Consider the following 22,826-nt stretch of genomic DNA (forward strand, 5'->3'; position numbering starts at 1 on the left):
AACGCACTGATGGTACATTTCGGTAAATATCACAGGGAAACTGTCCCATTATCTCCCTCTATATTCACTGTAAAAAAAGTGGGTGGTACCCACCACCGCAAACTTTTCATCAATTTCTGTATTCATTTGATTTTTTGAACATGTTTTATTTGGTTCAAATTTCCAATTTCCAATTCAAATTTTATCGACCAGCTTGCTCATCAACGCGTTATTTTCTTTCATGAGCTCGATTATTTGAAGATCTGTAGTCTTGGAATGCTCCATAAAAGTAACCATATTTTCGTTTTATTTTATAGCCAATTCCAACAATTTTTCCTGCACATTTTGTTTTCTCTTTTTAGGAGCGGAATGCCTGCGGCTTGATGATGGCAGTGTTGGTGATGGCGATGACACTGATGATGTCGGCGCAGAAGGTGACATAAACATAGATTGAGCGAATGTGTCGTTCTCCGGCTTGTACGCTTCATCTAAATACTCAGCATCGCAGTAGTCATCATCTGGAACAAAATAAAAGATATTGTTAGTTGCTTCGTTAATGCCTGATATAGATCAAAAAACTGTTTTCAAGTTGAGTGAAAAACTATAAATTTTGGCTGGAATACTTTCCAGAAGATGCCGAATGAACTATCTATTCTATCTTGAATCAGAACCCAACTCAAATTACTCATAAATCCAAAGCTGCTTCAATGAAAATGAATTTGAATGCTAAGACTGAGTGGTTATTTACATACATTCACGTTCCGCGCATGATTCTGCAAGGTCTCAGTTTGATTCTTTTCAGAATAATTATACCAAACAGGTCATTTGGATCACCGCTAAAGTCACCCATTGCATGAGATTTGATACTATATTTGTACGACTCAAATTGAAAGGGAAGTTCTTATCTCACATTTAATAAATTAAAAATGGTAAGGAAAGCTTTCTAGATGATGTTTAACACAAGAGAAAGTCGATCCATGCAGTCTCCTTCTTTCGAAAATTTACTGTCAAAATTACTTTTAACTTACCGGAACCAATCACCTCATCCATCAAATCGCGAGTGCTGTTTTGTTTATAAGTATGGAGAAAGCTGTGTAGAATATCAAAATAATCCCAAGAAGAAGGTGATCCTCCCGAGGGCCCCATGGCGTTTCTTTCGGATCTGTAAAAGTACACTATCTCAAAAAATTGCCCGTAGAGTGCTGACTCAAACGTTTTAACAGCCGAAAAGCATGTTAATTCGAGCCAAAATAAAAGCATATTTGGTCCGTATGCTTTGTAAATATGTCTTTTTAGTAGCTCAGTTGTCAAAATAATCACAAATGCCACAAAAAATATCTTATCTCTGGCATTAATTTCATGAATTTTTGCAGTGGATCAGGAATTTATGAAAATCAGGGGCACTTGTGATTATTTTGACAAAGGGCACATTTCCCCACGTAGGGACCAAATATGCCATTATTTTGACTTGATTTTATATTCTTTTCAAAAAGTATCTACCTGTACTTCTGAGAGAGATTATTGATCCGGTTTTTCAATTCGACCGCCGTAAGTATAACGCCGTGGCCTTTCAGCTCCTCACACATTTGCTTGTAGATGTGGGAGTTCTTGGAAGTGTTCCGAAGGGACAGAATATTGTCCTTCCACACTTCAATGACGACCAGCATCCCCGATTTGTCGAGCATCGTAGCCTTCCTTTTCTTTGCTAGCTCCATTACCATTGTTCAACTACTCTTGGCCACAGGTATATATAGTTTATAGTTTTTTTCCTCACGAACTGAATAGGAATTGGAATTGGTGTTGGATTTAAGAGACTTTAAACTCTGGGAGTTCATTCGTCTCTAACTGAATATTTAACACTGCGGTGTTTTGATTCGGTGTTGACAAAACTTGTTCATGGTGCCACCACTAACCGTCTATGGCGCTGCGAGCAGTTGAAATTGACAAGCTGTAACCATGTACAACGGTGAAATAGGTCGGTACGGTCGGTACAGATACAGCGATTGTACCGAGTTGCTTGCATGGTTCTAGCGCTGTACATGGTGACAGACATACAATTTTCGAAGTACAGCGGTAGTACAGCTGTATGTCTGTCATAAGTATAAAGAATTTCAATTTTATCATGGCGTTGATACTATGAAATCCTTTCCGATTCAAGTATATGTATTCATTTTCCGTTGGCCTTGGAATGGGTAAATATTGTACGATGTTGTATCCAATCCTGAGTATAGAACCTGGATATAGAACTTTCTATGAATAGTAATGAGAGAAAGGAAAATGAATAAAGTGCGATTCACATACAACATCTACGTCACGTTCACGTTCCGTCCCGTCATGTTGCGTCTATTATTCTTCCAAGCAGTTCTTATGCAAACATTCACATACACCGTCACGGCAACTTCAACTTGCCGTTGCTGGTGAATGTGAATGCATCAATAGCAGTGAATGGAAGAATAATTGACGTAACGTGACGTGACGGAACGCGAACGTGACGTGGATGTTGTATGTGAATCGCAGTTAATGCGAATAAGAGTAAAGTGACATTGGCTCAGAGTACGCACAAAATTTTATTGTACGAATAGAAACAAACAATTTTGTTCGATAGAAGCTGGCGAATTCGAACGAAGCAAGGGGGAACCAATGTAATCACACCAATACAACTCAATGTGGTTGTTTACTTTCACTATTGCATACAATTCGTACGACCACTTTTCTACATCCAGTGTCATCTCCGCCTAAGGCTGATGTCACATTAGGCGGATTCGCCGCCGCGGATATTGTGACGGTTTTTTTTTTCTCGATATGAATTCGCTTCCAAAACCGCCCCGCTCTGTGTGACATGGCTAATTCACAATACACTGTAGATCCTCCGCTGCGGTTTTACTCGCGGAATCCGCGGCGGCGAATTCGCCTAATGTGACATCAGCCTAATGCTTCTTAACATGACAACATGGCGGACAGAGAAAATTGTAAGTAAAAACCGAACTCAATCTCTTCGGCACACACGACAGAGTATGAAATGCTGAGAATTTGGCAAAAAGCAAGATGTTAATATGCCTTTCATAAGCTCATGGAAATTAGAGTTCAGTCACTGGATTATTGTTGGATCGAGTAGTGTTTAAAATTGGATTGAAAACCTGAATACGACACGCATAAGCTTCTTTCCAAAAGTAGCAACATTTGATTGAACACTGATGAAACTGTTTGGTTAAGCCATACCAAGTAAAAGATTTCCTCCTACATTAATTTGGTACGATCCACCGGTCAGAAGGTTCAAAGGCCGCGAATTTTAAAGCTGTAGGAATAGCAGTGTTTCTGAAAGTTGTTTGGAACACGGGTGTATTCGAAGTATTTTAAAATGCTTCTCGGTTAAGCCTGAAATATTGCCAGAATCTTGAAACAAGAGAATAATTATTTTCATTTATATCGATAACGTAAATAAGACAAACTCACCCATTTCACTTAACGTTAGTGGGTTACTTTTATCCCTCAGCTTCCACCTCTGTGGAATAAACGTGCTCTCTTGTTCTCTGTTGTCAAAAAACGTTTCGTAATTTTTCTTCTTAATCACAATTCTAATATTATATCAAATTGAATTTTCAATGAAACTCGGGTACTGGAATAGAATATTTTGCTCGACTCGACCGTGACTGCCGAGGCGAGACGCGACGAGTTGCAAGTTTTGTCATATAGAATAGGGCCCATAAATACAGGGTTTTCCATTTCGGGCTTCCGAAAGTATACAGCCCTGCGCTGACAACCGTTTGACATAGCTGTCAACCAAAGCGTCATATCGTTAGTTGAATGGCTGCCATTTTACAATATGGATCGTTTTAGCATCGCATAACGTGTTAATTTTGTTAAATTATACTATAAAAATGATGAAAAACCGGCAAATATTTTTCGAGCATTACGGATGGATTTTGGTCGTCATGGACGGCCTACAGGGCACACAATCGCTAATGTAGTGCGTAAATTCGAACAAACTGGATCCGTAGCGGATATTGTGAAACCTGTGCATCATCGTAATGTGCGTTCGCCGAAAATATTGCTGCTGTTGCTGCCAGTGTGGAGGATGACCCGAATGTTTCGATTCCACGGCGTGCTCAGCAATTGGACTTGTCAAACACATCATTGTGGCGAATTTTGCATTTGGACTTGTACCTACATCCATATAAAGTCCAACTGGTACAAAAATTAGAGCGTGGTGACCATGGAATGCGTCGGGCATACGTCGATTGGGTGAACGAACAACAGCAGCAAAATGCTGAATTTTCGCATCAAATTTTCTTTAGCGATGAGGCACATTTCAAGCTCGGTGGCTATGTGAACACCCAAAATTTCAGTATATGGGGCTCTGAAAATCCACACGTGATTGTTGAGAGGCCATTGCATCCGCCAAAAGTCACTGTTTGGTGCGCATTATGGTCTGGTGGTGTCATCGGGCCGTATTTCTTTGAAAATGAGGACGGCGAGACGGTAACTGTGAATGGTGAGCGCTATGGCCGCATGTTAACCGATTTTTTTTGCTACAAATTGAAGATATGGATACGGATGACATGTGGTTTCAGCAGAACGGCGCCACGTGTCACACAACACGACCGAACATGGCCATATAGCGAACGAAATTTAAGGGACGCATAATTTAGCGTTTTGGTGATGCCAATTGGCCGTCCAGTTCATGCGATTTGAACCCGCTAGACTTTTTTTTTGTGGGGTTATGCGAAAGACCGTGTCTATGCCAACTCTCCGCAAACTCTTGAACATTTGAAAGACAACATTCGTGAAGTTATGACCGAGATACCGCCCCAAAAGTCATCGAAAATTACCTGTTCCGGATCAAGGTGTGCGAGGAAGCCCTAGGTGGACATTTGAATGATGTTGTATTTCACACATAATGGCATAAACCAAACTTTAATTTGAAATAAAAGTTTCATCGAAATTCGAATTCTAAGTGTGTTTTATTTCAATTTACTTTCGGAATTTAAAGTTGGAAAACCCTGTACATCATGTGTTTGTCGGGCCATTACGTTTCTGGTTACGTGTGGGATAGTATGAAACCGCCTTTAACCCTTTGTAAGGCTGTGACAACTAAAAAGGGTGTGTCACATCAAATTGCATCACGGAAAAAACGCTGTAGAAATTTAAATTTTTAGGAATTATATCTTCAGCTTTCGCTTATATTCAGATAAGAGTGTATAGATCACGTTGACCATGCTTCACTGTCAATTTTTCGTAAATTTGGAAAAATGTCGTCGAACGAAAAAGTGCGTCGTAAATTAATCCAGCGCACTCATTTCGAGAATCCGGAGTTGTCACATCGGGACATCGGTAAGATGCTGGGAATCGTCCAATCCACGGTCAGCAGGGTACTAAAACGATACTTCGAGAACCTAACCATCGACCGGAAGGTGAAGAACGCCAAAAATGGATGCTCCGTCAGTGAAAAAGATCACAAGCGCGTAGTTAAGCAGTTTAAACGTGATCCGCGACCGCGACGAAAGGCAAAACATGGTGGGGAAGACGCGAGCCCGGAAGCTGTACACCGAAATGCTGACGAAGCCGCATTGCCTGGTAATGGACGACGAAACCTACGTCAAAGCGAACTTTCGTCAGCTGCCGGGCCTGTTGTTCTTCTCCGCAGAGGACAAATTCAGCGTTTCGGAGGAGATTCGCAAGCAGAAACTATCCAAGTTTGCCAAAAAGTACATGGTGTGGCAAGCGATCTGCTCTTGCGGAAAGCGGAGCGCCCCCTTCGTGATAACCGGCACGGTAAACGGGCAGGTTTACCATAAGGAGTGCCTACAGAAGCGCTTACTACCACTATTGAAGCAGCACGAGGGCCCGACCATCTTCTGGCCGGATCTCGCTTCGTGCTACTATTCAAAGGACGTGTTGGAGTGGTACGAAGCCAACGGGGTCACCTTCGTGCCGAAGGAAATAAACCCGCCCAACGCGCCGGAGCTTCGCCCAATAGAGAGATACAGGTAAACTTCGATATAACGTACATTTCACTTTCAAAATTGTACGTTGTATCTAATTGTACGTTATATCGAAGCATAATAAAGTACTCACAAACGTAGTCTATAAAACATTATTGTGTTGCTGTTTTAGTGAAGTTAATGAATAACTTCAATCAGAAAACGAAGCAGGCCTTTCTCATGATGTTTTCCTTCGTACTGTTGATTAAAGCTTGATTCATTTAGAATCCGGAATCACAAAACCAGCTGTATTTCGGAATTGATTGAAGGTACAAAACTTGTTTTAGCATCACAATAAAGATAATTCATTGTTCTATCAGGAAAAAAATATTGAAAAAAAATTTCCTTTACACTTTGGAAATGTGTACGTTATATCGAGGTAAAATGTACGTTGTATCGAATGACGTTATATCGAGGATACGTTATAACGAGGGTACGTTATATCGAAGTTTCCCTGTATATTGTTTAGATTTTTGTACGGACCGTGTTAGAGGCGAATGAACTGAAAAGTTTAAAGCCTCTTAAATTCAACATCATCATCGTACGGGCCGTGGAAACTAGGCAACGAAACGACTCCGAATTCAGAGAAAATAATCCTTACATAAGAAATAACACTTATTTACCTTTGAAAAAAATTTAACTGATTGATCTGAAATTTGGAGGACACCTTTAATTCTACTGTCATTATAAAACTGCGTAATCCATGATCTTGAAAAAATTCAAATTGGCCGTCGCTAAAAAATTGCTCTAAGGCTTGACTTGGAGAACACAAAACATAATAAACAACATAAGTTCAAAAAGATCACCGCCACTAAATGGTCGACTATGTATTTTTTGCAATCCCCTCAATATCTGTATCGAATGTAATGATTTGACTTATAGAATACGGTACATAATGAAAATATTCCGAAGAAAATTAGGTAATAAGGTAAGAAATAAACGTTAGATAACTGCTAACTGTTACTTGCCTAATTATTTTCTAGCTTTTAGTACATTAAACCGTTTAACTTTTTTTAAAGTTTTTTTTACTTATTTTATTTTTTAGTTTTTAGTAAATTATCTGTGTCATTAGTATACTTCTCTAAAATGAAACTAAACTTTTTTAAAAAAAAATATTTCTTACCTAATTTTTTTTCGGAATATTTTAATGATGTACTGTATTCTATTAGTCAAATCATTATATTTGATACCAATATTGAGGGGATTGCAAAAAATACATAGTCGACAATTTTGAGGCGGCGACCTTTTCGAATTTATAATGTTCATGATGTAGTATATTCTTCAAGTCAAGCCATTCAGCCATTTTTTAGCGACGACCGCATATTGTTGAGGTTTTGCATGAAATATATGGCCTCATCTTGTGGTGGCGGCCATTTTGAAGTTGCATTTTTTATAAACAACAGTGTTCTACTAGTCAAGCCCTTTCATTTGACATCCATATTGGCTATTCAATATGGAATTATTATACAAATTATTCAAAATTTCCGAACATCAAAAGAAAATACTCCGGATAATCGAGTCTAAAAATCCGGATAATCGAATCCCTGATAATCGAGTCTAACATTTACAGTGGAACACGTATCAACTTGTTGTATCGTTGAAAATGATTTGTTACATAAAAATGTCTTCCGAATTAATATCGTACATTTTTAGCAGCCAAAAAAAACGGAGTATTGCCCGATATCTTTAGAAGTTTTTGGTTAAGTAAAATATTTAAATATTATTCCAAGTGCAACGAAAAAAAATATTTTTTGTTGGTGGCGATATAGTTGCCACTTAACGCCTCTTAAAAACAAAGAGTGAATTAAAGTAAAGTGAATAACCAAACGCGCAATTAAGCAAATTTACAAGGCAGTGGCTTTGGGGTTAACTGGCAGTGGCAACTATATTGCCACTATTTTTTTCTCAACTGTTTCAATACTTTAAATTTTTTTATAGGTAAATATGTGTTCTTCCTCAAGGAAGGATTATGTTCTCTGAAGTTGTAATCGATCCCTTTTTAGTTTCCAAGGTCATATAAAGGGTTAAACTAGCACCCCTATTCTGTATTTTGATCGATTGGAAATATTTCGAACGACCTGGTAAAATTATCATTCTGTATTTCGTTCGAGTTGTTTGCATTCCGTTCGATCTGTTTCTCTTCGAACATTAAATGGACAAAACGTTCAAAATAGGGAATGCGAAATTATAACTGGATCGAAAGAACGATTTACAGTTACAGAATAGGGCTGTAGAACAGGTATCCATATAAAAAAAATTTCAAAGGTAAATATGTGTTCTTCCTCATGTAAGGATGATGTTCTCTGAAGTTGAAATCGATCCCTTGTTTAGTTTTCACGGTCTTATAAAGGGTTAAACTAGAACAGGCATCCATATAAAATGCTGCACCAAAGAAGCTGCGACAGACGACTTAATCGATGCCCGAAATTCATTTGGAGCACATAGCATTTTTTCGCCATGGTGATGCGCCTTTGGATAGGCAATACAATATTCGTGCATGTCTAGTAGATGTCCCTGCTCTTTCGGATGTTCTTTCGTTAGTGCAATGAAACTATACCAATATATTTTTAAGTCTATTACTTAGTAAAATGACTTATGTTTATATTTACAATTGTCATAACATTTTTTTTACATAATTTCCTCGTTCTTAAATATCTATTTAAGCATAATTTACGTCATTCCATTGTGAATCTTAACATATAATATTAAAATAGCTCCTATGCAAGACTGAATTCTGCAAGAAGAAATATGCCATTCTTCTATAAGATTACTAAATACAAAATAAAAATGAAAAATATCTCTCTTCTGTTCGTATTCCAATCTAAAACACAATTCGTCTCATAAAATTCATGCGTAAAACTATTGTTCATGTTCTTGCGTCGTGTATCCTCTCCTATTCTAAAACCTACAATAGAGCTCGTTTTAAAATAACACAAAATAAAAATACTCAAGTTTATCACATTTTTTGTCCATAAAACTAGGCATAAATATTTTATAATGCTTTTTTTGCGTATTTTCACAATTACATAGGGTACTTCTGCGAAACGATATGTATAGAAAAAAAAATATAGCTAGAGTTTCAGTTCATTGGAAACAACAATGGATGGATTTGCGCTTGATGTATTGCTTTCTTCTTTTTTTTTCTTACAAGGTGGGTTATGTCAACTAAAATTCTACAAAAAAAAATGCAACTTAATTGCCTGTTCTTCCGTTCAACATACACCCCCGGAGTATTTTCGAATGAGATTCTTGAGCAATTGAAAAACAAAAATTGTGATAAATAGAAGTTCGACATCCGGAGCCGAACAATACCAGCGCACACTTGCTGTGTGTGTGTGAGTAAAAACCGGGAGTCCTATCCTTAAATCATACGGGCTATTCGCAGTCATTAATGTAATGAAGAAGAGATAAGTGTGCGAAAAAATGGGGCCACATTTTCGGCACCTGCTGTTGGTTGAACTTAAACTTAAACTAAGCAATCGAGCTCGGCTCGATTTGATTGGAACGTGTGCCTAACTTATGTCGACAAAAACAATCCGTTGGGAGGTCATTCATCCCATCAACAAAGAAAATATACACCTAGCTAATTGTTGACTTCAGGCAGCACGCAGCTAAGAATTTGAGGTGCCGCCGCCGCCCATCTCGCAAAACACCTTTCTGATGTAAATATAAAATTTCATTAATTAGTGGAAAGTGTATTGCTCTCATTTTGATAGCGCTTGCTCCTAAGGCATCTTCAACTCTGTTCTGCGTTTCGTTTCACAATTTCTATAAGGGACCGGAGCAAGTCGCGATTCTCTAAACTAACTAGAGTGGGTCTATCATTCCCTGTCTATTGTATTTTAGCGCAGTTCCGTTCTCAGATTGGGCACATGTTTAACTGTAAGGCCTCGACATTAAACCAAAAGTGGGGCGAGCAAACAGGGCGCTACGGGTTGTGCTAGGCACGCAGTCTCTCACAATTGTTCATATTATATCTTATTATGTATATTTGCTGCCCACCGAATATGGTATATATAGGTATTATCTATGCCACACATTTCGCTTTTTTCGAGTTTTACTTTTGCTTTTCGTTACACTCAAAGGCAGCTACTCTCACTCTTCAATCACATTCTCACATCATCTACTCACAATTCTTCTCTAAGGCTTGAATGTCTTCAACTGTCGAGTCTGTTGGGAAGAGAAAACCTTATTGCATTTTCATCTCTGCTTGCCGTCGTCGTGGGTTATTGTTTTTGTTGAGTATGGATTTGCTGCATCGTTATCAACATTACGAGTTAAAAGTACATTTCAATTGCCGATCGGTACCCCATGAGTTGGAAGCATGTATATATGTATGGAATATAAGTTACGGATGATGTGTTTTTCCAAATAGCTAGTAGTACTCATGATCATTTTTGAACGTAATTATTATTAATCAACGGAAGTAAGCATCTTTCATCCCTGTACCTTTCCTTTAGTTCGAAGAAGTAGAAGAAGAAATAATCCACAGGCAGAAGTAATGAGAGAATTTGGTGATCCAACTGGTGGCAAATAACCTTTTTTTTTGAGTGGCGATATAAATGTTGAGATGGTTTTTTTTATTTGTTTTTAGGAAAATAGTACCGGAAAGTAGTGAGGGGTATGTGTGTGTGTTTGTGCAGTAGCAGCAGTTATTTATCCCAATCACCGAAAGCGAGTTTACTATCAAATATACGTCTTCTTCACCTTCTGCAGAGTGCCCATGCCTTTGCTGATGTCCTTCTCTAGGTTTTCGTTCGAATTCTTGCATTCGACGCTTCGATCTTTGAAATCGAAATCAATGTTGTCCTTCATATTGTTCTGATGGTGCTGTTGCAGCTGCTGGACAATCGCTTGCTGCTGGGTGTGATATTGGTTCGTGGTATTCATCAGCAGATTAACATCCTTTCCGCTGCTGCGGTTTTGCGAGAGCATACTCAAGTTTTTCGTGTGATGCCTGTGAACATACAAAACGTGTTACTATAACGGAAATTTGTATCAAAACAATGGTACATACCAATTCAGTTGATTCCTATGTTCGCTGCCGTGAAAGGACTGTTTCTTAATCACGTGACGGGTTATCAGGAAGCCAAGGACGATGCCTATGATGACCGAGAACACCACTAGCATTATGTAGAACTTCCATCCCAATGAGGCTACCGTGATGTCGTTTTTGAAGATGGAATCTAGAGAAAGAAAATGAAAGTATAATGGTTTAATAATAATACATGATGCTAGCTGACCCGGCAAACTTCGTCCCGCCCAAAATGTATTTTTTGTTATCAATACCTTCAAACATTCACGTTTTCTTACTAAGCGAACGTTCATGGATCCAATCGCAGAACTATTCTTTGATTGATTTTCTAATTGAACCTTAACAACGTTTATTTTTTTCTATTACTTCTATCAAAACTGATCATTATAATATCAAATTGTTCTTAGACACAATTCTCGTTCAAGATTTTTCAATAGAAAAATATTACACTTGCAAAAAAATGAATTTTGTTTTCGTAATTATTGATTGTATTTGTTTTTTGTTGTTCTCATGGCTTTGAACTAGAGGGCGCAATACTTAAAAAAAATCTTGAAAGATGAGGCTTCTCTACATAACATATCCAAAAATCAAAACTGTATCTTTTTTCGTTTTTGAGTTATAATTTTTCAAAGTCAACCGATGGTCAGAAAAATAATTTTTTGCCTTTTCTTCCAAAAATGACTCCAAAATCCAATTTCAAAAACTCTTAACTTTTGAACTACTGGACTGATTCAGATAATCGACACAGAAAATTTAAGCCAATGAGTTTTTGAGAAAATATTGCTCTTGCGAAAAAATTGGATTCTAGTCGCACAGATCTAGTCTAGTTGCATAGGAATATTGAACGAAAACTGAAAACAAGTTTAATTTGAAAAATCATAACTCAAAAACGAAAAAAGGTACATTTTTGATTTTTGGATATGTTTTGTAAAAAAAACCTCAGCTTTCAAGAAAAAATATAATATAGCGTTCTCTATTTTTTACCGAAAACTATGACAAACTAACACAATCAATAATTACAAAAATGAAAATCCAAATATTTCGCAAGTGTAATATTTTTTTCAAAGAAGATAAGATCATTGGCTTCAATTTGATATTTATTTATTTACAATAATAATCAACAGGCTGGATCTATGCCCTAATGATATTTAAATTTGTCAAAATAATCTTAAAATTACGCTTAATAGCCTCCCTACACAAGTTGAAGTCAAATCCCTCTGCAATTCTGTTGAATAGTCTAAGCAGACCAGATATACTACCGTACGTCGCATAACTTGGTTCCGCAGACTTCTAGGAGGCACTTGCAGGTGGAATGAGCTGAGCAATGCGGGACATTCAGTTCTCGCTGTCAGGACACCAGATACAAACAAAGCACGGGCGACATTGCGGCGCACAGCTAAGGTGTCTAAATTCATTATACGGCATCTACTTTCATAGCTGGGTAGCCGGAACGGATCCCTCCACGGCAAACATCGAAGAGAAAAGCGCACAAACCTGCGCTGTATAGCTTCAATTCTGTCGATACCATTTATGTAGTATGGACTCCAAACTTGCCAACCATACTCAAGAGTCGAACGCACCAGCGAGCAGTATAAAGACTTCAAGCAATAGATGTTATTGAAATCTCTTCCGATTCGGATTAAAAAGCCCAAGCTTCTAGAAGCTTTGCCAACAATATACGACATGTGCTGCTGGAACGATAGTTTGCTGTCTCGAAACACATCTAGACCTTTGACACAGTTAGTTCTCTCGATAGAAGTACCCAAGAGTTTATAGTCGAACAAGATCGGTTCCTTTTTTCTTGTAGAGGTAATGATGGCACATTTACTTGGGTTCACCTTCATGCGATTAGCACTACACCATTCGGCAAAGCTGTCCAACTGTTGTTGAAGTAGGCCGGCATCGGCAGTCGAATTAATTAGGAAGTAAATTTACACATCGTCGGCGGAATGACAAGCGCGGAAGATTCAGCTTAAAATTGACGTCGTTGAAGTACAGGCGGAAAACCAACGGCCCCAGGTGGCTGCCTTGAGGAAACCCCGATGGAACATCGAATTCGCGTGAGGAATGGTCACCAATTTTAACTGCTAGCTGACGACCGATGAGATATGACCGCAGCCAACTGATTATGCTACCGCCAAACCCCAAATTCTCCATTTTAAAAATCGCAATTTCGTGATTGATGCTGTCAAACGCTGCTGTTAGATCAAAATATATCGCATCTGTTTGTTTGGTGCTGTTAAAACCTTCCGTTATATAGGCCGTGAAAGACAACAGATTAGATACAGTAGATCTCTTAGGCATAAATCCATGTTGATCCTCAACAATGTAATGCTGGCAGAAACTGAAGATCGGCTCCAAGACGACAAGCTCGAGCAGTTTGGCGACCGAGCTTAGGGCGGAAATTCCTCGGTAGTTATCGATTTGATTTTTGGCACCCTTTTTATGTACAGGAAACAAAAACGCCGATTTCCAGGAGGTAGGAAATTTTTCACTATTCAACGACCAGCGGAAAATGCGACAAAGAGGATTTATCAGATTAGTGCCGCATTTTTTCAAAAGAATAGACGGAATTCCATCAGGACCAGCGGAGCAAGACGACTTGAGTTTGTTCATAGCAGATAGTATCATTGGCTCATCAATCTCGATATGGGAGCAAGACTGGCCGAGAAAAGGTACATTTTCAGTAGCAGATTCAATTTGTTCCGGTGTTATCATCTCCTCCGTGAACACGCTTCCAAATTTATCAGCAAAAAGGTCTCCAGCTGCTCTAGTGCCCACATTGCCTGCAACGTTGGGAAAGCCTAAAGCATTTCCATCATTGGCTCTGCGACGTTTCAATGAACCGAGGGGAGTATTCATGCGGTTTCTGCTGGGCCACAAGTTCGGAGTAGCGAAAGGAGTTGGGCTTGTCTTCTAACTTTGTCGCTAAAGCGGACACAGCACTATGCAGTTTATCGATTTCCGTTTGCATCGTTCTTCTTCTTTCTTTGTTTTTAAGAGGCTTTAAACTTTGCAGTTCATTCGCCTCTATTTGCATCGTTTGGAATGGGACTGGGACTGCTGCAGATCGGTGTTCGAAATTGGTCATCACTGAACGAAAGTGAGCATCTGAGAACAGTCCGGCACAGCCTTCACACATCCAAAATACATTTTTCTTGTAGAGCGATAACTGCTCCTGGAGAGGTCCATCCACGTTGGCACAAACTGCATGAAATTCTGCTCCACAATATCCCTGGCAAGTTATTTTTTTCCTTACTGGAGATCTTTTTTGAGCATCGTTGGCAAGCCATAACTATGACCGGTACTATACGTATAGCTCTTAAACGCCTTACGTTAGGCAACGCTGGATAGCAATACGGATAATGCAGTTCACCGTGAAAAGAAGTATGCGGTATGCATAAAGCGATGATGCAAACAAAGGAACACTAGTTCCCAATGTATGATGCCGCGAGCAACAGACACAAATCAAAGGAAATAACCACGGTAACTGACACTTGGACTAAATTTTTATGCAAATGGTCCGACAATACACTATAGGAGCGCGGACAAGTAACAACGGATATTTAAATACGCGTAATTACAGAGAAAACAAATAAAAAATAAAACATAAATGTAGAAACGATAATCGAGATGCGAACCGTGTTCCCAGATATGTCGTCTATCTAAATCGGTCCAGTTGTTCAAAAGTTATGATTTTTTCAAAAAAGGCTTTTTTTGGAAAAAGAGGGAAAAAATGATTTTTTTAACCATCGGTGAACTTCGGAAATTAATAACTTAAAATTAACTAAGCTTTCAAGAAAACATACAAAAATATATAACGCAAATACAACCAATAATTACGAAAACAGAATCAATTTTTTTTCCAAGTAAAAAATGTTCCAACTAGGGTAGAAGTACCTATATCAAATATAGTTTGAAAATTGTGTGTCCCATTGATGTTAGCTTCTCAGCATTTTGCTAAGGAATATGCGATCAAAATAATGAAATTTTTATGCTGTGAAGTGACTGTTTTGATGCAAACACAGTGTTGACGTATACGTTACAACCTTCTTGATGTTGTGATTCGGCCAATTTATGCGATTTTATCGAAATAAACATGTATTTTTGTATTAACATAATTGGTACAATTTCACATCTACGTGTCAATTATCGCAATATCGAAAGATGCATGTTCCGATTATGGATGTAGGAAATCACTGCAAAGCTGGAAAGCAGAGCTGCTATATGTTCCTATTATGGTTTTACGTTGTTATGTTATGGTCAGGGCCCGGAATCTTCGAAGGTGAAAAATGAGGACCGACTCTACTCTCAGCAGCTTCGCTTCAACTAGAACTGCTTCGGCAGTCGCCGCCAACAAAAAGTGACTTGACTAGAAAATGAATTGACTAGCGTTGACTAGCGAGGATGACTACTATCTAGTCCAGTCAGTGGTTATTTTAACTGACTCGACTAATGAATACAAATCTGCCTCTTCATTCAACTGACTTCAATCAACACTTCCATTTCCACCTGATACTAATTCATACCCGCGTACGCAATATTATTTTCACGTCCATATAAAGAGGAACGAAAACATAATTTCTGATGCAAAAAAAGAAGTTACCCCATCGATGGACGGTTTATTATCTGCCCTTGTTAACTCAAACCAACGAACTTAGACATTTATCAAGTATGCCATAAAGGTTCTCGCGTTAGTATTAGTTAGTATTAGGCGTGCAAAATAGCGCACACACACTGTACGTTACAACACACGTGTAAGTAATTTGAAGTTTTCAAATAGTTATGAACGTAATTAACAGAGCAATTGCAATTTATTCGATGAATGGAAATAATCCCAACATTTAAGAAGAAAGTGGTATCCGAATAACAGAAATATGTCAGCTGCTATGTAAGTGGGAGAAGATCTCGAATTCGTGATTCGACGTGATTAAAATGTGCGAATAAGTCTTGATGAAACGCTGCAATTATCAACCTTTGTTAACAGATACTCGCAAGCTAAACGAGTAGAATATAAATACAATGGGATGCGACGGTGTTCGTCGTTTTCGGTAATGTTATTCCATTGTCATATTCCATCGAAATTGGCCTTTCATTAATTCAATTGCACCTCGTTTCCAAACTCAGGTGCCGAGGTGCATTATCGTATGTAGATAAATTAACACGCACGCACGCGTATACCCAAGCACGTTAGTGGCCTTACCTGTTTTGTGATGGTACTGATGGGGTCCGATTTTATTCGTCAGCTCGCTGCCTTCGATCGAGGTCATTGTTATTTCGTTATCGATATCGATCGGCCCAATCGAGGACACCGTTCCCCGGGTGGACTGAATGATGACCACATTTTTGCTTTCGTTGGGTTTCTCTTTTTCGGCAAAACCAGACCCATCGACACGCGTATAAACGTCGTTATCCTCCACGTTATGTTGGCGCTGATCGCGCTGATCATATTTTTTGCAAATGTCATTGGCATCGCCTCCCTCTAAACGTTGATAAAAATTGTCCGCGGGTGCCCCGCCAGCTTGGATGTCCTCCATGGTGCGACACTCACGATTTCCGTCATCCCAGGCGCAGTATGGATCCTGTAGTTCCAAACACTTGCGGCAGGATTTGAATTCGTGCTCTTTGCAATTGCTAAGGGGAAGGGAAATAATCTTTCCGTTGCTGATCACGATCAGTTTGCGATTTTTCCGTGAAATCGTCATCTCATTAACTTTGGTACCCAACGGAAATGCCTGCGTTTCACTGATGACGACTGTTTTCACCTCGTCGGTTGTGTTTGATGACAGAATGTTCACAAATTTGATCACTTTTCCATCGTTGGTTCCTACGAAAATGATATCGTGGGTACTACCGTCCAGGGCTTTCACCTGGGGATCCACCGTTATTGACGATAATCGATAGAGTAAGCTCACTCTCGTGAACACCGGTCTAGCATGGAGCGACTGAACGGGAGAGTCCATCAGTGTGTTCATCTTGACAAAGTTTACCGATGCCTTCGGCAGGGTTCGGCTATCGTCAACACACTTGCCGGGTCGCGGTTCCGGCACCTGACTTTGCGGAACCTGCAACCAATTCGAGTGGATGTCCCGCTGAGACTTGAATGGGCCCTCGAAAGTGTCCAGAATGTCTTGGATGGAGAAAGCGCACACCGCTGATCCACCTATGGCATTTCCCGGAGTGGTCATAACTGTGTAGATTATCTGGTTCGATGCACCTCCGTAGATACCGTTGATTGTTTTAGTGGTAGATTCTGCGCGAATATAAATTTATGTTAATACAGGAAAAACTTGAAGCACGAAGAACACTTACGAATTTCATCAAAATAGAACGGATATTCGCCTGGGATGGAACAGTTCAATCTCGCCTTCAGGAATGACGTCCACCTATCGTTTAGCGGATGTGGTCCACCCTTGTCATTTTTGCAAACCCGACTCACGCGAGAGTAAATCGCTTTGCCACAATTCATATATTCGACAGCGATCTCGCGGAAGAAAAACAACACGTATCCGTTGTGCTCGACGGAACTCACAAACGCAGGTTGATTAAGTTGCTTGCTATCGTACTGCTCGGTACGCTGTGGTTCACGGTAGATCAGAGGATCTGCGCCTGAAAAATCTGCTACCGTTGCCGAGTACAGGTGGCCATCTAAAATTAAATAAATGAAGAACTGTAAGGGGTTTGTTCCAAACATTAGGATACCGCGTTTCACAACTGTAGAGATATGTAAGCGATTGGTTGAATTGAAGTATATAATATAGGGTACAACAAATATCTTCATTTATAAGAGTGTCCATTTGAACGTCATTGCTGTGTTCAGGCGCGAAACATTCAAAAAAACTAAAATTCCAGTGTTTCATAACTATAGAACCAAAAAACTCTCACTCCTTCACGAAATTAACGTTAATTTCACATGAATTACAAGAAGTTTGTAATTCGTAGCTCATCTTTGGTTTTCAATCAGTTCAAATAACCCATTCGGGGTGATTTCGACCAAGCTGCACCTTGTTGTAGTTTGTATCACGTTCTACGCAGAGGATACTGCTCTACTATTCGTACGATCACTTCTCATAAGTACTTCATAGGGTTTTGATTCGGTAAACAAGCTGACTAGTCAAGAATCTGAGGCTCCTATTCAGTAACCATGCCAAAACCTTCCGGATTTTATAAATTGATGCCACATTACTCGCATTATTACTTATTGTTTTTGGTGCAAAAACAGCAGTGAATGATTTGAAGTACTTCGTTGTACTTCTAACTGTTAATTCGTGTTGATGGTAAGTTATCTAAACCAGGGAAAATTCCCCCAAACCATAAAAATCCCATCTTCAAAGCTGCGGGTTCAAAAACTAAAAACTCTAATCCCATGGGTTTCACTATTTCAGGAGAACTTTTCTGATAGAAAAAAAATTCAACTTGAACAGAATTTCTCCATACTGGAAGGACTTACGGAACGTGTCATGCTATTTTTCATCTCGTAGCTATGCAGGCGGCAGTTTGATGGTTTGAGGAAAATATTTTCAAAAAGACCTGGTTCAGATAGCTTTTTATCAACACGAATGAACAGTCAGAAGTGTAATGGATCTAATTTCGTGTGCCAGTGCATAATTTCGCTAACTTCACATATAACACTGTTTTTCCCATTAGCTATCTTATTTCTTCTGATGAATTATATTTGTGTATACTCGCAAAACTATAACTTTTCGAAAAATTGGCAACCAAGTACTATTAGTTACGCTTAACTGTATAAATTTCAGTCAATATCGTTCGTCGCACTGTCATTCGTCATATTTGTTGTTTTCCTTAGCAAAGTGGCTAACTGCATTGTGTACTGTCGTTATCAATTTAAGTTTACGACAAACGATTGAAAGGTATAAAAACTGAACGATACAGGTATACTGGTCTGATTTTTAGTGTTTTAGTTTCATTGAAAATTGAATAAGTTATCACCAAAATGTACATGGCTGGAACAAGGATACCCATATTTTTACTTGTTTCTTATTCCACCCAACAGATCTCATTTGCTATATTGCGATGAAGAAAACAAACGCCGGTCAGAAACACATGCAATAGGGTATGTCGAAAATAGCAGACGCTGTGGGAATGGTGAGAACCGAATTTTCTGTCCAAATTGCACGGAATTCCGTATTCAACACTGCGCGAGAAGATATTGGAAATGTATTCCAGACCAGGACTCAAAATCTTCGAAGGTGAAAAATGAAGCAACTCCCCAGCAAACATTGGTGCCTATTCTGTATTCCGACGGATTTCTATTTCGTTCGAAAGTGATATTTCGATCGTTTTCGAATTTACCATTCCCTATTCCAATCGTTTTGCTCGTTTCGAACGAAAGTGTTAGAAAATTTCGAATATGCATCGATCTGTCAAAAACCGATAAACAAAAAGAAACACCGTATTAAATAGCGGCGAGTGCGAGTTGAATTTCAGTTAATTTTTGATCCTAAGAGAAATTTGTGAGAAAATTTTCTCGTTCAATGGATTCCGTTTTGTTACCGATTTTGGCGGAGCAAGAAGAAATTGGAATGCCTTGCTACCATCGGCGAAACCACCGAAAATCAACCGACTTCATAAAACTTTCTGATGAAGCGTAAGTATCCGTCTCAAAAATCCCATGTTTGTTTCTCTTATTGATTAATTTTGCCCTTATTCAGATTCATCAAAAGTTTTCGTCTAAGTAAGGAAGCTTTTCGGTACGTTTTAGAGGAAATTGAGAACTGCCTTACCACAAGGAAAGGTGGTCTATCCACGGAGGTGAAACTCGCAGCATGTTTGCGATTCTTTGCTGAAGGAAATTATCAACATGGAGCAGGGCAAGATTATCACATTGCCATAGCACAGCCCACATTTTCCAAGGTGCTGACTGAAATGCTTAACATTCTGGAGCGGACACTGTGTAAGAAATGGATTTCCCTAAATATGACGGAAGACGAACAGCGGCGTGCTAAACTACACTTCTATCAGAAAACATCAATTCCGGGTGTTATTATGTGTTTGGATGGAACCCACGTAAAAATTATTCCACCTAAGCTGAATCGAAATTTGTTTTTTAATCGGAAGGGATTTTATAGTCTCAACGTTCTGATTGTAAGTATTATTAGTATTTGAATTAACAAATCAATGAACAAATACTCTTTTTTATCAACATAGGTTTGTGACGATCAGCAAAGGATTCGTTTCGTTGATCCTACCTTCCAGGGATCTAATCATGACTCTCATATATGGCGTGTAAGCCCTGCAAGAACTCACTTTGAGCAGCTTCACCAAAATGGTGAAGTTAATACTAAGATTCTAGGTAATGTTCAACTACAATATTTTAGTATACTTGTATGTACTGTGTGATAAAATATTTTCAGGTGATGCTGGTTATCCATCGGAACCTTGGTTAGTAACGCCATTCAGAGCAGCGGAGGAAGGGAGTTTGGAGAGCGATTTTAATCGCAGGCATGCCTTGGGTCGTGCTATCGTCGAGCGGACAATCGGTTTACTAAAAAATCGGTTTAGATGCATCCTTGGCGCGAGACAACTTCACTACAATCCTACTAAATGCGCTCAAATTATAAATGTATGCTGTGCACTTCACAATATATGCTTAGAATTTGGTCGTTCTCAGTAGTTATAATATGTTATGCAGCTGTTTACATAATAAACTTTTGTTTAAATTAATATTTATGACTGTTAAATTTCATCTAACTTGTTTGCAAATGCTCAAATAAATAACAACCACCGGAAAAGGAAGTGTCTTCCTTACTTAACTATGGTTTCGGCAGAATTATTTACTCTTATTCCTGCCAACACTTTGAGAACATGTCATTATCGATTTCTCGTAAGCAGGCCAAGTATTCAAATAACCATTGTTAATACTTTTTGCGTTGTTTTAACCCCTTGCTGTACGATTTAATTTCCAACAGCACGGCCCAAAACGAGCACTTCGAGTCGTTCCGCTACTCTGCTGAGTGTGGGTATCTAACATGGGTGCCCTATGATGAGCAAATACATGTTGTGTTTAAAATAAAAACGAAGGAGTTATTACTACGTACTAACTCGTTCGTTTTTATTTTAATTATAATATTCAAATTATATTTTATATTTTTAGCTCATTCAATTTTTTTTTTAAATAACGGAAATTTGATAATCTTCAGTTGTCGGTATCCTCATCATATGCCTGAAGCTATGTAATTATTTCACATCGAGAAACAACGAGTGAAGTTCAATGTTGTACGTGAAGGGGTTAAGGAAGTTCCATAAACTATAGGCGAAATTCGTGAATTTTAAAAAAGTTTATATAATTTTGATGCTATTCCAAACAAACTTCAAAGAAAAAATTAAGTAAGATTTTTCTTCCATGGAAAGATATAAAAATACGATTAGAACTTTTTTCATTTTTTTATACTTGAGTTACAATATAAAGATAAAAAATCAGATCACTGATATTTTGAAACATTATTCTAATGTTCTGAAATATACGCAATCTGCGTTTCAAGGATTTGTCGCTATTGATTTCTCCAGCGCGATCTTCTCCATCTCGTGGTTATGTCGTTTTTGTTCACTCAGATGTTCTTTGAGTGTGGCATCCACGGAAAGAATCGCTCGAGCTGATTGGCGCTGATAATGAACCAGATCACTCAAATTCTTGTTTGTGTTTTTTAACAGGGATTTCACATTGGTGTGAAATTTGTTTTGTTGCTCGACTTGCAGCTCTAATAGCCTCGTGGTAGAAGGTCTGGATTTTTTCGGCTGAGAGGGCTGGAAGTGAATGGTATTATTGATACCGTCACACTCGTCGGAAGTACCATAATATATAAAATTTTCCTGGTCTGCAGCTTGAGGTTCACCCGAAGGCGAACCCAACTGTGTTCCATGAGATGAGGTACCCGGGATTCCTTCCACGGTCGCAAGTAACCCAGTTAGTAGAACTGCCTGCTCCTCCAGCTCGGACAAATTGATAATTTTATTGGGTCCTCCACCTGTCGCCCTCTGCTCCCGTTTGTTGTGAGCGAGTTTTCGCTTTAATCCGGACTTATAGTCCGCCCAAACCTACACAGAAAACCAGGGCAAAAATAAGACTATAAACATATGTTTCGGATTCGTTTTAGTATATACCTTTTTCCATCCACTTCCATCGCGAATAGGCGGTCCCAAACTATTGACTTCTGCCGCCAGATCATCCCAGAAGGGTCCGGAATTTCCTCGGGAGAAACCCTTTGCTATGTCCGGCTCTTGCTCCAGAAGCAGCACAATCCGCTCGAACTGATTTTTAGTGGTTGTTTTGTTTTTGTTTTTTTCCCTGTTGAACGTTAAAATTAATTTAAAGAAAAAAATGATTAAAAATTAGCTTACATTTTTGCAGTTCACCGCTCATCCGCTGCGGAAATTATTCACTCCTTCATAAACAAAGTGGGTTTGACGTTTGGTTTGATTCGAATGAAAGATGTTCGAAAACAAAACAGTCCGAACGAAAGGTATTCGAATTTGAAAACACCTCGAACGAAACAGGGAATGGAATTTACCAAGTCGTTCGAAATATTTCGAATCGATTGAAATACAGAATAGACACCATTAAATCGTATAATTTTGAATGTTCTAAGTCTTACAAGAAATCAGAATAAATCATAATCGCATATAATATCAATCAAAGTATGTATCGTGTATATTTGAAATCGCATAAAATGTAAAAACTCGATTTTAGATATCGTTATCAAGTTAAGTCGCAATTCGGTATAATAAACATCAGTTTTATGATGTACATTGTCATAAAATATATTTAGTTCGCATCATATGCGTATATTACGCTGATGCAGTTTGTGTGTCGT

General features: G+C 38.7%; 3 protein-coding genes across 7 annotated transcripts in view; all 3 read right to left on the reverse strand.

The window, feature by feature from the left end:
* Positions 1-285: 285 nt before the first annotated feature.
* On the reverse strand, positions 286-1,700 carry LOC129766556 (uncharacterized). Its single transcript, XM_055767129.1, has 3 exons — positions 1,480-1,700; positions 1,008-1,141; positions 286-497 (listed from the first exon to the last, which is right to left on the reverse strand). The coding sequence occupies exons 1-3, from the start codon at positions 1,698-1,700 to the stop codon at positions 286-288; spliced, it is 567 nt and encodes a 188-aa protein (XP_055623104.1).
* A 6,820-nt stretch (positions 1,701-8,520) lies between these two features.
* LOC129764248 (semaphorin-1A) overlaps positions 8,521-22,826 on the reverse strand; it is a 204,805-nt gene continuing 190,499 nt past the window's right edge. For 4 of the 5 annotated variants that reach the window (XM_055763149.1, XM_055763151.1, XM_055763150.1 and 1 more), the window contains 5 exons: positions 17,308-17,643; positions 16,199-17,248; positions 10,978-11,146; positions 10,668-10,917; positions 8,521-10,130 (listed from right to left, as the gene is read on the reverse strand). In XM_055763149.1, the coding sequence (XP_055619124.1) occupies positions 10,101-10,130; positions 10,668-10,917; positions 10,978-11,146; positions 16,199-17,248; positions 17,308-17,643 (1,835 nt within the window). In that variant the 3' untranslated portion in view covers positions 8,521-10,100. Of the gene's footprint in view, positions 10,918-10,977; positions 11,147-16,198; positions 17,249-17,307; positions 17,644-22,826 lie in introns of all 5 variants that reach the window. The other variant, XM_055763153.1, reaches the window with a different exon arrangement.
* On the reverse strand, positions 20,809-22,489 carry LOC129764249 (uncharacterized). Its single transcript, XM_055763154.1, has 3 exons — positions 22,354-22,489; positions 22,117-22,300; positions 20,809-22,050 (listed from the first exon to the last, which is right to left on the reverse strand). Coding segments are annotated over exons 1-3 (744 nt in total). The 5' UTR covers positions 22,356-22,489; the 3' UTR covers positions 20,809-21,492.

The sequence above is a fragment of the Toxorhynchites rutilus genome, chromosome 2, assembly GCF_029784135.1.
Source record: "Toxorhynchites rutilus septentrionalis strain SRP chromosome 2, ASM2978413v1, whole genome shotgun sequence".
Lineage (NCBI taxonomy): Eukaryota > Metazoa > Arthropoda > Insecta > Diptera > Culicidae > Toxorhynchites > Toxorhynchites rutilus.